This window comes from Salvelinus alpinus, chromosome 6, assembly GCF_045679555.1.
Source record: "Salvelinus alpinus chromosome 6, SLU_Salpinus.1, whole genome shotgun sequence".
NCBI classification, from domain to species: domain Eukaryota; kingdom Metazoa; phylum Chordata; class Actinopteri; order Salmoniformes; family Salmonidae; genus Salvelinus; species Salvelinus alpinus.
The window spans coordinates 34,333,617-34,346,990 of NC_092091.1; the positions used below are offsets into that span (position 1 = coordinate 34,333,617).

Genomic DNA, 13,374 nt, shown 5'->3' on the forward strand with positions numbered 1-13,374 from the left:
ACAATACCAGATAATGACGAAGTGAAAACATGTTTTGAGATTTTTGCTAAATAAAAACAGAAATACCTTATCTACCTAAGTAGCCTCTGTTTTCATGGATTATCCTTGAGATGTTTCTACAACTTGATTGGAGTCCACCTGTGGTAAATTAAATTGATTGGACATGATTTGGAAAGGCACACACCTGTCTATATAAGGTCCCACAGTTGACAGTGCATGTCAGAGCAAAAACCAAGCCATGAGGTCGAAGGAATTGTCCGCAGAGCTCCAAGACAGGATTGTGCTGAGGCACAGATCTGGGGAAGGGTACAAAAACATTTCTGCAGCATTGAAGGTCTCCAAGATATGGAAGAAGTTTGGAACAACCAAGACTCTTCCTAGAGCTGGGTGCCTGGCCAAACTGAGCAATCGGGGGAGAAGGGCTTTGGTAAGTTAGGTGACGAAGAACCCAATGTTCACTCTGACAGAGCTCCAGAGTTCCTCTGTAGAGATGGGAGAACCTTCTAGAAGGTCAACCATCTCTGCAGCACTCCACCAATCAGGCCTTTACGGTAGAATGGCCAGACGGAAGGCACTCCTCAGTAAAAGTTACATGACAGCCCACTTGAAGTTTGCCAAAAGGTACATAAAGGACTCAAGATTCTCTGGTCTGATGAAACCAAGTTTGAACTATTTGGCCTACATGCAAAGCGCCATGTCTGGAGGAAAGCTGACACTATCCCTACGGTGAAGTATGGTGGCAACATCATGCTGTGGGGATGTTTTTCAGCGGCAGGGACTGGGACACAAGTAAGGATCGAGGGAAAGATGAACAGAGCAAAGTACAGAGAGATCCTTGATGAAAACCTTGCTCCAGAGTGCTCAGGACCCCAAACTGGGGCAAAGGTTCACCTTCCAACAGGACAATGACCCTAAGCATACAGTCAAGACAACGCAGGAGTGGCTTCGGGAAAAATCTCTGAATGTCCATGAGTGGCCCAGCCAGAGCCGGACTTGAACCCGATCAAACATCTCTGGAGAGACCTGAAAATAGCTGAGCAGCAACGCTCTCCATCCAACCTGACAGAACTTGAGATGATCTGCAGAGAAGAGTGGAAGAAACTCCCCAAATACAGGTGTGCCAAGCTTGTAGCATCATACCCAAGAAGACTCGAGGCTGTAATCGCTATCAAAGGTGCTTCAACAAAGTCCTGAGTAAATTGTCTGAATAGTTATGTGAATGTGATATCAGTTTTTTATTTTTAATAAATGTGCAAACATTTCTATAAACTAGTTTCTACTTTGTCATTATGGGGTATTGTGTGTAGATTGAGGGGGAAAAAACAATTTAATAAATTTTAGAATAAAGCTGTAACTTAACAAAATGTGGATAAATTCAAGGGGTCTGAATCCTTTCTGAATGCACTGTATATACTGCATTCTAGTCAAGACCTATCCTATTTAACTATTGCTGTACATATAGTATTATTCAGATATACTACATATTCTATCCATATACTGTACATAGTGTCTATACATACTGTACCATCACACACACATTTAATTTATATTAATGTGTCATGGTACAATATTTCTAAATTTCTTAATTCCATTATTTTACTTTTTAGATGTGTTTATTGTGGTGTATTGTTAGATATTTCTGGAGCTAGAAACACAAGCATTTCACTACACCTTCAATAACACCTGCCAAATATGCGACTGATACAATTTGATTTAACTATTGACTCTCCCAACACCTCATCTAGACTACCTGTGGTCTGACTCTCCTGTATATCTCTGAAGAGAACTCTGCTATGGAGACTCACCCCTTTACCTGTAAACCCCTTACGTATAAACCCTGCTATAAGACTCACCTGTATATCTTGTAGCGGGTGGAGAAGCCCTGTCGGTTCCTCTCGACAAAGTCTGTGTATTCCTGGGAGTGGTGGAAGGGGCCCTTGTCGGACAGCAGCCAGTCCAGGGGCCCCCCAGGGCGGTCGTGGGGCAGGCTGGCCAATGCAGGGGCCCCGGTCAAGAGCCAGAACCAGACCCAGCAGTGCAGGATCAGAAAGCCCCATAGAGCCATCAGAGGTTGAGGGAGGGAGGGAGGGAAAGAGGGAAGGGATCAGCAGTGGAAGGGATTCCCACACGTGAGCTTACACCTCCTCTGGGATGACAGGTGGATCTGCATTCCCTCACCTCCCCCGGATGACCTGGGAGTAAGAGACATCATTGTCACTTGAGAAATGAATGCTCTTATAATCATCAAGCACTTTCATAATTTTAGAGATCCCATACTGACAAGTAACAAAAAAAATCTGATCTCTTTAGCTGTTATGGAGTACGTCACTAGACATCTGTTTTAAGACTAGCCTGCTGTTCCATCTCTAGTCCAAGCCTCCCATCTTCCTCCTAAGAGTTGTCAATTTATCCCTGCAGCCGTGACCAAACCAGATGCTTGTTTTTTTTTTAAGTCCCATTACTGTATTCTGATGACAATCTGTCAAGTGAACTCAGCCATGTGACCATGTGTGTGGGAGTGTTTCAGAAATCATTATTCTCAAACAATAGCACAAGACTCCAGGGGGTGCGGGGTGGACATGGGAGCAGGTGCAAGGAGATGAGAGAAAGAGCGGTATGGAGAGAGAGAAAGACTGGGAGAAAGAGTGAAATATGGAGAAAAAGAGAGCTAGAAAGAGAGGAGAGAGAGAAAAAGAGAGAAGTGTGATAGAAGGTGTGTGCGCGCACGTGTGTGTGACTATAATGAATTGCAGACTGGGTGTTATTCACAGAAAAGTGAATATCCCTAACCGATGCAAACACAGGCTTTATCTGGTTCACAATGTGATCACACCAGATTAAAAAGCTCCCATTTTGCTGCATGACATTTAATTCCTCAGTGCAGACATCTGTGTATGGCAATACATATTGATGAGATGTGTATGTGCATGTCCGTATGCATGTGTGTGTGTGTGTGTGTGTGTTAGGGGCGGGGGGGTTAGATCTGAGTAAGTACACAGCAGGGAGCCAACAATGGAGCGCAGTTCATTTTAGCACAGTGGTGTTCCACATAGTGAGGGAGGTAGGGGAGCTATGAAACACTGCAACCATTGCTATCCTTAGTAATTCCCTTTTAACTTTGTTTTTGTGGCTGTTGTTAAAGTTAAACAGTGAGTTAGCCTTTCAGCTTTTACAACATTCATGCAACAGCAACACTATTTCCGTCAATTGGACCCCCTGCAGCACGTAGGGTTTACATGGCTTTTTGTAAACATTGTGTAAAAGTGACCTTCGCTTGTAGCGAGGGGACTGTCTAACCTGTTAATATTAGAAAAGAGTACAGGGGTCATGTTTAAAGACGCTTTATTTTATCATCCAACAGGCATGGGGCCAAACAAACACTGATGCAGAAAGGAAAACTATTTAGTCTCTCTCTTTCTAGCTGACTTTCTCTCTCACTCATCATCATCATCATCTCTATTCTCTCTACCTGCTCAATGTGAAAATCCAGTATGTAAACATTTATTTGTCCACAGATTCAGACAACACCAGCTCTATAATCACATTAACAGACAACACAGACACAACTAACCACATTATTATCTGTCTGAATCATATCAGGTACACACCATTACAACTTTACAAGGGCATTACTGGATCACATACTGTATGTGCTTGCATATGCAAACATAAACATTACATTTTCAAACATGGTTAAAATGCCATCCTTGAGCTGCAATAAATATCATATTTTGGTGTTATTTTTGTATTTTATTAGGATACCCATTTGCTGTTGCGAAAGCAGCAGCTTCTCTTCCTGGGGTCCACACAAAACATGACATAATACTCATAAGGGATAAACTGACTTTCTGTACATTACCTTGGAAATAATGGACGATGGCGCAGGATGAGGCAGAGCCGAGTCCCTTTGTGGAGTTCATTTTTCCAAGGTAACATACAGAATCGAGGCATTTATCCCACTTATACCACCATGGCCAAATAAACAATATGAAAGTACACATTTTGAAGTATAAATACTTTTTTTTACATTAATATTAAAAATTGTATAAGCAAATTCATACTTTCTCACCTTTTGGTTGCTAGAGAACTAATCGTTCATTTGATTAGTTCCATATTTATGGACACGACCCAGTCGTTCGTTCTTTATGTTCCATTGCCCTGCTCAGTGGCAACGTTCTTATCCATTCCTTGCTGCTAGCTAACCAACTAACTATTGCTACACAGTCACTAATTTTATTTTGTTGCGTTTGTATTAGAGGTCGACCGATTCATCGGAAAGGCCGATTAATTAGGGCCGATTTCAAGTTTTCATAACAATCGTAAATCGGTATTTTTGGACACCGGTTTGGCCGATCTTTATTTAACTAGGCAAGCCAGTTAAGAACACATTCTTATTTTCAATGACGGCCTAGGAACGGTGGGTTAACTGCCTCGTTCAATGGCAGATTTTTACCTTGTCAGCTCGGGGGATTCAATCTTGCAACCTTAAAGTTAACTAGTCCAACGCTCTAACCACCTGATTACATTGCACTCCACGAGGAGCCTGCCTGTTACGCGAATGCAGTAGAAGCCAAGGTAAGTTGCTAGCTAGCATTACACTTATCTTATAAAAAACAATCAATCATAATCACTAGTTACCTACAAATGGTTGATGATATTACTAGTTTATCTTGCGCGTCCTGCGTTGCATATAATCGATGCAGTGCGTATCGTTGCTCCAATGTGTACCTAACCATAAACATCAATGCCTTTCTTAAAATCAATACACAGAAGTATATATTTTTAAACCTGCATATTTAGCTAAAAGAAATCCAGGTTAGCAGGCAATATTAACCAGGTGAAATTGTGTCACTTCTCTTGCATTCATTGCACGCAGAGTCAGTGTATATGCAACAGTTTGGGCCGTCTAATTTGACAGAATTTTACGTAATTATGACATAACATTGAAGGTTGTGCAATGTAACAGGAATATTTAGACTTATGGATGCCACCCGTTAGATAAAATACGTAACGGTTCCGTATAAAGTGCCTATAAGAACTAAAGTGCCTATAAGAACATCCAATAGTCAAAGGTTAATGAAATACAAATGGTATAGAGAGAAATAGTCCTATAATAACTACAACCTAAAACTTCTTACCTGGGAATATTGAAGATTCATGTTAAAAGAAACCACCAGCTTTCATTTGTTCTCATGTTCTGCGCAAGGAACTTAAACGTTAGCTTTCTTACATGGCACATATTGCAATTTTACTTTCTTCTCCAACACTTTGTTTTTGCATTATTTAAACCAAATTGAACATGTTTTTTTATTTATTGGAGGCTAAATAGATTTTATTGATGTATTATATTATGTTAAAATATGTGTTCATCCAGTATTGTTGTAATTGTCATTATTACAAATAAATAAAAATCATCCGATTAATCGGTATCGGCTTTTTTTGGTCCTCCAATAATCGGTATCGGTGTTGAAAAATCATAATCTGTCGACCTCTAGTTTGTATAAGCTGTTTATCCTGCTTATACCACAGTTGCCAAAGAAAACAATACTATAAGCACCAGTGAAAGCTGCTGACGGGAGGACTGCTCATAATAATGGCTGGGAAGGAGTGAATGGAATGTCATCAAACACATGGAACCAATTTATTTGATACCATTCCAATATTCCACTCCAGCTTTTAACACGAGCCTGTACTCCACAATTAAGGTGCCACCAACCTCATGTGATAAGCACACATTTACCGGTAGAAATACAATATTTTCATTGATATTTTCATTTACAGTGCATTCGGAAAGTATTCAGACCCCTTCACTTTGTTACGTTAGTCATATTTTAAAATTGACCAAATATATATTTTTTCCTCATCAATTTACACACAATAAACCATAATGACAAAGCAAAAACAGTTTTTAAAATGTTTTGCAATAAAACGTAAATATCTCATTTACATAAGTATTCAGACCCTTTACCTTGTTGAAGCACCTTTGGCAGCGATTACAGCCTTGTCTCTTTGTGGGTATGACGCTACAAGCTTGGTGATCCTCTCAAGCTCTCAGGTTGGATGGGGAGTGTCGATGGATAGCTATTTTCCAGTCTTTCCGGAGATGTTCGATCGGGTTCAAGTCCAGGCTCTAGCTGGTCCACTCAAGGACATTCAGAGACTTGTCCCGAAGCCACTCCTGCACTGTGTTGGCTGTGTGCTTAGGGTTGTTGTCCTGTTGGAAGGTGAACCTTCACCGCCAGTCTTAGGTCCTGAGCGATATGGAGCAGGTTTTCATCAAGGATCTCTCTACTTTTCTCCGCTCATCTTTCCCTCGATTCTGCCTAGTCTCCCAGTCCTTGCCACTGAAAAACATCCCCACAGCATGATGCTGTCACCACCATGCTTTACCTTAGGGATGGTGCCAAGTTTCCTCCAGACGTGATGCTTGGCATTCAGGCCATAGAGTTCAATCTTGTTTTCATCAGACCAGAAAATCTTGTTTCTTATGGTCTGAGAGTCCTCTAGGTTCCTTTTGGCAATCTCCAAGCGGGCTGTCATGTGCCTTTTACTGAGGAGTGGCTTCTGTCTGGCCACTCTACCATAAAGGCCTGATTGGTGGAGTGATGCAGAGATGTTTGGCCTTCTGGAAGGTTCTCCTATCTCAACAGAGAAATTCTGGAGGTCTGTCAGAGTGACCATTGGGTTCTTGGTAATCTCCCTGACCAAGGCCCTTCTTCCCCGATTGCTCAGTTTGGCTTTGCGGCCAGCTCCAGGAAGAGTCTTGGTGGTTCCAAATTTCTTCCATTTAAAATTATGTTGGCCACTGTGTTCTTGGGGACCTTTAATGCTGCAGACATTTTTTGATACCCTTCCCAGATCTGTGCCTCGACACAATCCTGTCTCGGAGCTCAACATACAATTCCTTCGACCTCATATCTTGGTTTTTGCACTAGAGGCAAAAGAAATGCACATCTATTTAGGCGAGGTGCAGGCTACCTAATAACCAACGTTTCGAAAGACAAGCTGTCTTCATCAGGGTATAATGACAAACACTACAGGGTGACTAGTTTATAGTGTCAAAGGACACACACAGGTGTCTGTAATCATGGCCGGGTGTGGCCTGATATCATTGGTTAATTCTCAGATATAAAAATAACATACCAAAAACATTAAAGGATAGCATACGATCATAGATACAATTTGGCTACATAGGCCAACAAACATTTACAATAGCAAAATCACAAGAATGGCTTCAGATCAAAGTCTACGTCGAGACCAAAGGGAGCAAGGGTCTTTAAATTAAAGATCAAGAAAGCCTCTCATTTTAACAAATTGTCGAGGTCACCCCCTTTCCTAGCGAGGGTGACATGTTCGATGCCGATATAACGTAGGGACGAAATCGAGTGGTTTGCTTGCACAAAGTGGGCCGCAACTGGGTAAGTCGAGTTTTTGCACCTAATGGTGCTATGATGCTCCCAGATTCGTAATGATTACAATGAATGAAGAACGAAGATGTGCCACTCTGTTCTGGGCCAGAGGCAGATTAACTAGGTCATTCTTTGCAGCACTTGACTGGACAATAATCACGATAAAACAAAACTAGAGCCTGCAGTACTTGCTTTTTTTTGAATGTGGTGCCAAAAAAAGCTGAGCATTTCTTTATCATGGACAGACCTCTCCCCATCTTTATACCCATAGAATCTATATGTTTTGACCATGACAGTTTACAATCTAAGGTAACATCAAGTAATTGAGTCCCAACTTCAGCAGCCACACCATTCATTACTAGATTCAGCTGAGGTCAAGAGCTTATGGAATGATTTGTACCAAATACAATGCATTCCAAAACTGACTGAAACTCCTTGTCAAGGGTTTCAGTGACTTCATTATCTGTGTTTGCTGACACGTACAGTTGAAGTCGGATGTTTACATACACCTTAGCCAAATATATTTAACTACGTTTTTCACAATTCCTGACATTTAATCCAAGCAAAAAATCCCTGTCTTAGTTCAGTTAGGATCACCACTTTATTAAGAATGTGAAATGTCAAGATAATAGTAGAGAGAATGATTTATTTCAGCTTTTATTTCTTTCATCACATTCCCAGTGGGTCAGAAGCTTACATACACTCAATTAGTATTTGGTAGCATTGCCTTTAAATTGTTTAACTTGGGTCAAACGTTTTGGGTAGGCTTCCACAAGCTTCCCACAATAAGTTGGGTGAATTTTGTCCCATTCCGCCTGACAGAGCTGGTGTAACTGAGTCAGGATTGTAAGCCTCCTTGCTTGCACACACTTTTTCAGTTCTGCCCACACATTTTCTATAGAATTGAGGTCAGGGCTTTGTGATGGCCACTCCAATACCTTGACTTTGTTGTCCTTGACTTTGTTGTCTTGCCACAACTTTGGAAGTATGCTTGCGGTCATTGTTCATTTGGAAGACCAATTTGCAACCAAGCTTTAACTTCCTGACTGATGTCTTGAGATGTTGCTTCAATATATCCACATCAGTTGCCTCCCTCATGATGCCATCTATTTTGTGAAGTGCACCAGTCCCTCCTTTAGCAATGCACCCCCACAACATGATGCTGCCACCCCCGTGCTTCACGGTTGGTATTGTGTTCTTCAGCTTGCAAGCCTCCCCCATTTTCCTCCAAACATAACGATGGTCATTATGGCCAAACAGTTCTATTTGTTTCATCAGACCAGAGGACATTTCTCCAAAAGTATGATCTTTGTCCCCATGTGCAGTTGCAAACTGTAGTCTGGCATTTTTATGGCAGTTTTGTAGCAGTAGCTTCTTCTTTGCTGAGCGGCCTTTCAGGTTATGTCGATACAGGTTATGTTGATATAGGACTCATTTTATTGTTGATATAGATACTTGTGTACCTGTTTCCTCCAGCATCTTCACAAGGTCCGTTGCTGTTGTTCTGAGATTGATTTGTACTTTTCGCACCAAAGTACGTTCATCACTAGGAGACAGAACGCGGCTCCTTCCTGATCGCTATGACGGCTGCGTGGTCCCATGGTGCATGGTCCCACCTTCAGTCGTTTGGAAATTGCTCCCAATGATGAACCGGACTTGTGGAGGTCTACAAAAAAAATTCTGAGGTCTTGGCTGATTTCTTTTGATTTTCCTATGATGTCAAGCAAAGAGGCACTGAGTTTGAAGGTTGGCCTTGAAATACATCCACAGGTACACCTCCAATTGACTCAAATTATGTCAATTAGCCTATCAGAAGCTTCTAAAGCCATGACATCATTGTCTGGAATGTTCCAAGCTGTTTAAAAGCACAGTGTATGTAAACTTCTGACCCACTGGAATTGTTATACAGTGATTTAAGTGAAATAATCTGTCTGTAAACAATTGTTGGAAAAATGTTGTGTCATGCACAAAGTAGATGTCCGAGCCGACTTGCTAAAACCATAGTTTGTTAACAAGAAATTTGTGGAGTGGTTGAAAAACGAGCTTTATTGACTCCAAACTAAGTGTATGTAAACTTCCGACTTCAACTGCATATGGTTGAATCATCTGCATACATGGACACACAGGCTTTGTTTAATGCTAGTGGCAGGTCATTGGTAAAAATAAAAAAAAGAGTAGAGGGCCTAGAGAGCTGCCCTCCGGCACACCACACCCTATATGTTTAACATTAGATAGGCTTCCATGAACGAAAACCCCTCTGAGTTCTATTAGATAGATAGCTCGGAATCCACAATAGGGCAGAGGTTGAAAAGCCATAAGATGTTAGTTCTCAGCAACAGTTTATGGTTTATAATATCGAAGTCTGCACTGAAATATAACAGTACAGCTCCCACAATCATCTTATTATCAATTTATTTAAACCAATCATCAGTCCTTTATGTCAGTGCAGTAGATGTTGAGTGCCCTTCTCTATAAGCATGCTGAAAGTCTGTTGTCAATTTGTTGACAGAGAAATAGCATTGTATTTGGTCAAACACCATTTTTTCCAACAGCTTACTAAGAGCTGGCAAGGTATGCTGTTAGTAAAGGCCGCTCTACCACTCTTGGGTAGCAGCATGACTTTGGCTTTCCTCCAGGACTGAGGACAAACACCTTCCTCTGGACTCAGATTAAATATATGACAGATAGGAGTGGCCATAGAGTCATCCATCATCCTCAGTAGCTTTCCATCTAAGTCGTCAATGCCAGAAGGTTTGTCATCATTGAACGACAAAAAAAAAGATTCACCTCTCCCACATTAACTTTAAAAAATTGAAACTTACAATGCCTTTCATTATTTAATTTGTTTTATGCATGAATATGATGGCTCACTGTTCGCATTTCCTGCCTAAATTTGCCCACTTTGCCAATTAAAAATAGTACTTGGAAATATGGAAATATAGATTAGCCAAAATATTTTACCTGAGCATGACCCCAAAACGAATGACTTATTAGCCAGCCCTACACTGTTGTCATGGGTAACTGATTGGGCTCATGGATTCGAGTTCATCACTGAATGGCATGCTTTGAGCACAACTGAAAAGTGCTATTTACATGTGTAAAATGAATGCCATATGCTGCATTTGCTATAGGCCTATTGTATACCTTTTTGTTGGTGACACTTTGATATCTCGATAATATGCAGCTGTTTAATTAAAGGGCAAATCCACAGATTAAATAATAACGGTCGCCCCGCCTCTGTTTTGGCAAAAAGCAGAGGGATGGGCTTGGAGAAATGTAATCACTCTCAGATTAATAGACAGAGCTATGGATGCAAGGACTGACAATCCTTATATTTTGGGTTCTCATGGAGTGTGACAGTTGAACTAAACTCATGAGGCATTTATTATATCATATTCTTCAAGAATCAATGGAAATATATATATAATTTATAAGTCCAAAAATGGATGTAGCAACTACAGATTTCCCCGTTAAGTCTATCAAAAGTTTTTTTGTTATTAACATGAATTAGATTGCCAAGAGTAGGCAAAGCTGTTAAGGCAAAGTGTGGCTACTTTGAAGAATCTCAAATATATTTTGATTTGTTGGGTTACTACATGAATCCATATTTGTTACTTCATAGTTTGAGTAGGTGTCCAAACTTTTGACTGGTACTGTAAATATACACTGTAGCACACTCCCATTTATGCGTTCCTGTCTCTTCTGTAGATGTTATGTTCCTTGTATTGCTATCGCTGTATCGTCAAAGGAATTATCTAAGTGATGGCTAATAATATATGAATGTTATCTGATGTTACATATATTAATATGGGCTATTTTCAGCCCTTTCCTGGGTAGCTTTTCAGAGATAGACATAATGTGTGACCCTTTTCAGGAAACTAGGTGTATGGTATGTCGTGGGTCACTACTTCACAGGAGAGCCGTTTGAACGTAAACTTTAATGTGCCTTAATAACAAACTTGTATGCCATCTGTAAATACGAATAAAATGGTTAAATTATGAGCATAGTTGGTTAAAACCACAGAAAAGGCAACAACCTTCCTACTAGCCAAGATTGACTGAGAATGTGTGGGCTGGAGATGCCGAGTTTGAATTGGTCTGCCATATCAGTATGTGTAGGTAATCCTGTCCAACGCGGCTTTAAGAATATATACACTGCTCAAAAAAATAAAGGGAACACTTAAACAACACAATGTAACTCCAAGTCAATCACACTTCTGTGAAATCAAACTGTCCACTTAGGAAGCAACACTGATTGACAATAAATTTCACATGCTGTTGTGCAAATGGAATAGACAAAAGGTGGAAATTATAGGCAATTAGCAAGACACCCCCAAAAAAGGAGTGATTCTGCAGGTGGTGACCACAGACCACTTCTCAGTTCCTATGCTTCCTGGCTGATGTTTTGGTCACTTTTGAATGCTGGCGGTGCTCTCACTCTAGTGGTAGCATGAGACGGAGTCTACAACCCACACAAGTGGCTCAGGTAGTGCAGTTCATCCAGGATGGCACATCAATGCGAGCTGTGGCAAAAAGGTTTGCTGTGTCTGTCAGCGTAGTGTCCAGAGCATGGAGGCGCTACCAGGAGACAGGCCAGTACATCAGGAGACGTGGAGGAGGCCGTAGGAGGGCAACAACCCAGCAGCAGGACCGCTACCTCCGCCTTTGTGCAAGGAGGTGCACTGCCAGAGCCCTGCAAAATGACCTCCAGCAGGCCACAAATGTGCATGTGTCTGCTCAAACGGTCAGAAACAGACTCCATGAGGGTGGTATGAGGGCCCGACGTCCACAGGTGGGGGTTGTGCTTACAGCCCAGCACCGTGCAGGACGTTTGGCATTTGCCAGAGAACACCAAGATTGGCAAATTCGCCACTGGCGCCCTGTGCTCTTCACAGATGAAAGCAGGTTCACACTGAGCACATGAGCACATGTGACAGAGTCTGGAGACGCCGTGGAGAACGTTCTGCTGCCTGCAACATCCTCCAGCATGACCGGTTTGGCGGTGGGTCAGTCATGGTGTGGGGTGGCATTTCTTTGTGGGGCCGCACAGCCCTCCATGTGCTCGCCAGAGGTAGCCTGACTGCCATTAGGTACTGAGATGAGATCCTCAGACCCCTTGTGAGACCATATGCTGACACATGCACATTTGTGGCCTGCTGGAGGTCATTTTGGAGGGCTCTGGCAGTGCACCTCCTTGCACAAAGGCGGAGGTAGCGGTCCTGCTGCTGGGTTGTTGCCCTCCTACGGCCTCCTCCACGTCTCCTGATGTACTGGCCTGTCTCCTGGTAGCGCCTCCATGCTCTGGACACTACGCTGACAGACACAGCAAACCTTTTTGCCACAGCTCGCATTGATGTGCCATCCTGGATGAACTGCACTACCTGAGCCACTTGTGTGGGTTGTAGACTCCGTCTCATGCTACCACTAGAGTGAGAGCACCGCCAGCATTCAAAAGTGACCAAAACATCAGCCAGGAAGCATAGGAACTGAGAAGTGGTCTGTGGTCACCACCTGCAGAATCACTCCTTTTTTGGGGGTGTCTTGCTAATTGCCTATAATTTCCACCTTTTGTCTATTCCATTTGCACAACAGCATGTGAAATTTATTGTCAATCAGTGTTGCTTCCTAAGTGGACAGTTTGATTTCATATAAGTGTGATTGACTTGGAGTTACATTGTGTTGTTTAAGTGTTCCCTTTATTTTTTTGAGCAGTGTATAAATATTGCGTAGTAAAACTTTAAAAAAGACTCCACTATGCAAGTATCCATTTCAATAGAATGTCACTGCAACAACTGTTTCAGAGCACTCTCGTCTGAGTGTGCCAGAGTGCAGAATAACTGATGAATTTACAAACGTTCAACACCGGTTGAATATGGCCGGTGTCAGTATATTTTGGCAAAAAAGCACAATTAAATTGTTGCCAGGAGCACAGTTAGTCACCAATGCTCTGGATAACATGAAAACA

The 13,374-nt window shown here is 41.8% G+C and overlaps 1 protein-coding gene across 1 annotated transcript in view; it reads right to left on the minus strand.

Moving 5' to 3' along the window:
• Positions 1-13,374, minus strand: part of LOC139578609 (BMP/retinoic acid-inducible neural-specific protein 3-like) — a 71,994-nt gene that overhangs the window by 26,538 nt on the left and 32,082 nt on the right. Inside the window, exon 2 of the mRNA XM_071406452.1 lies at positions 1,854-2,192. Within this exon, the coding sequence (XP_071262553.1) occupies positions 1,854-2,065 (212 nt within the window). The 5' untranslated portion in view covers positions 2,066-2,192. The remainder of the gene's footprint in view (positions 1-1,853; positions 2,193-13,374) is intronic.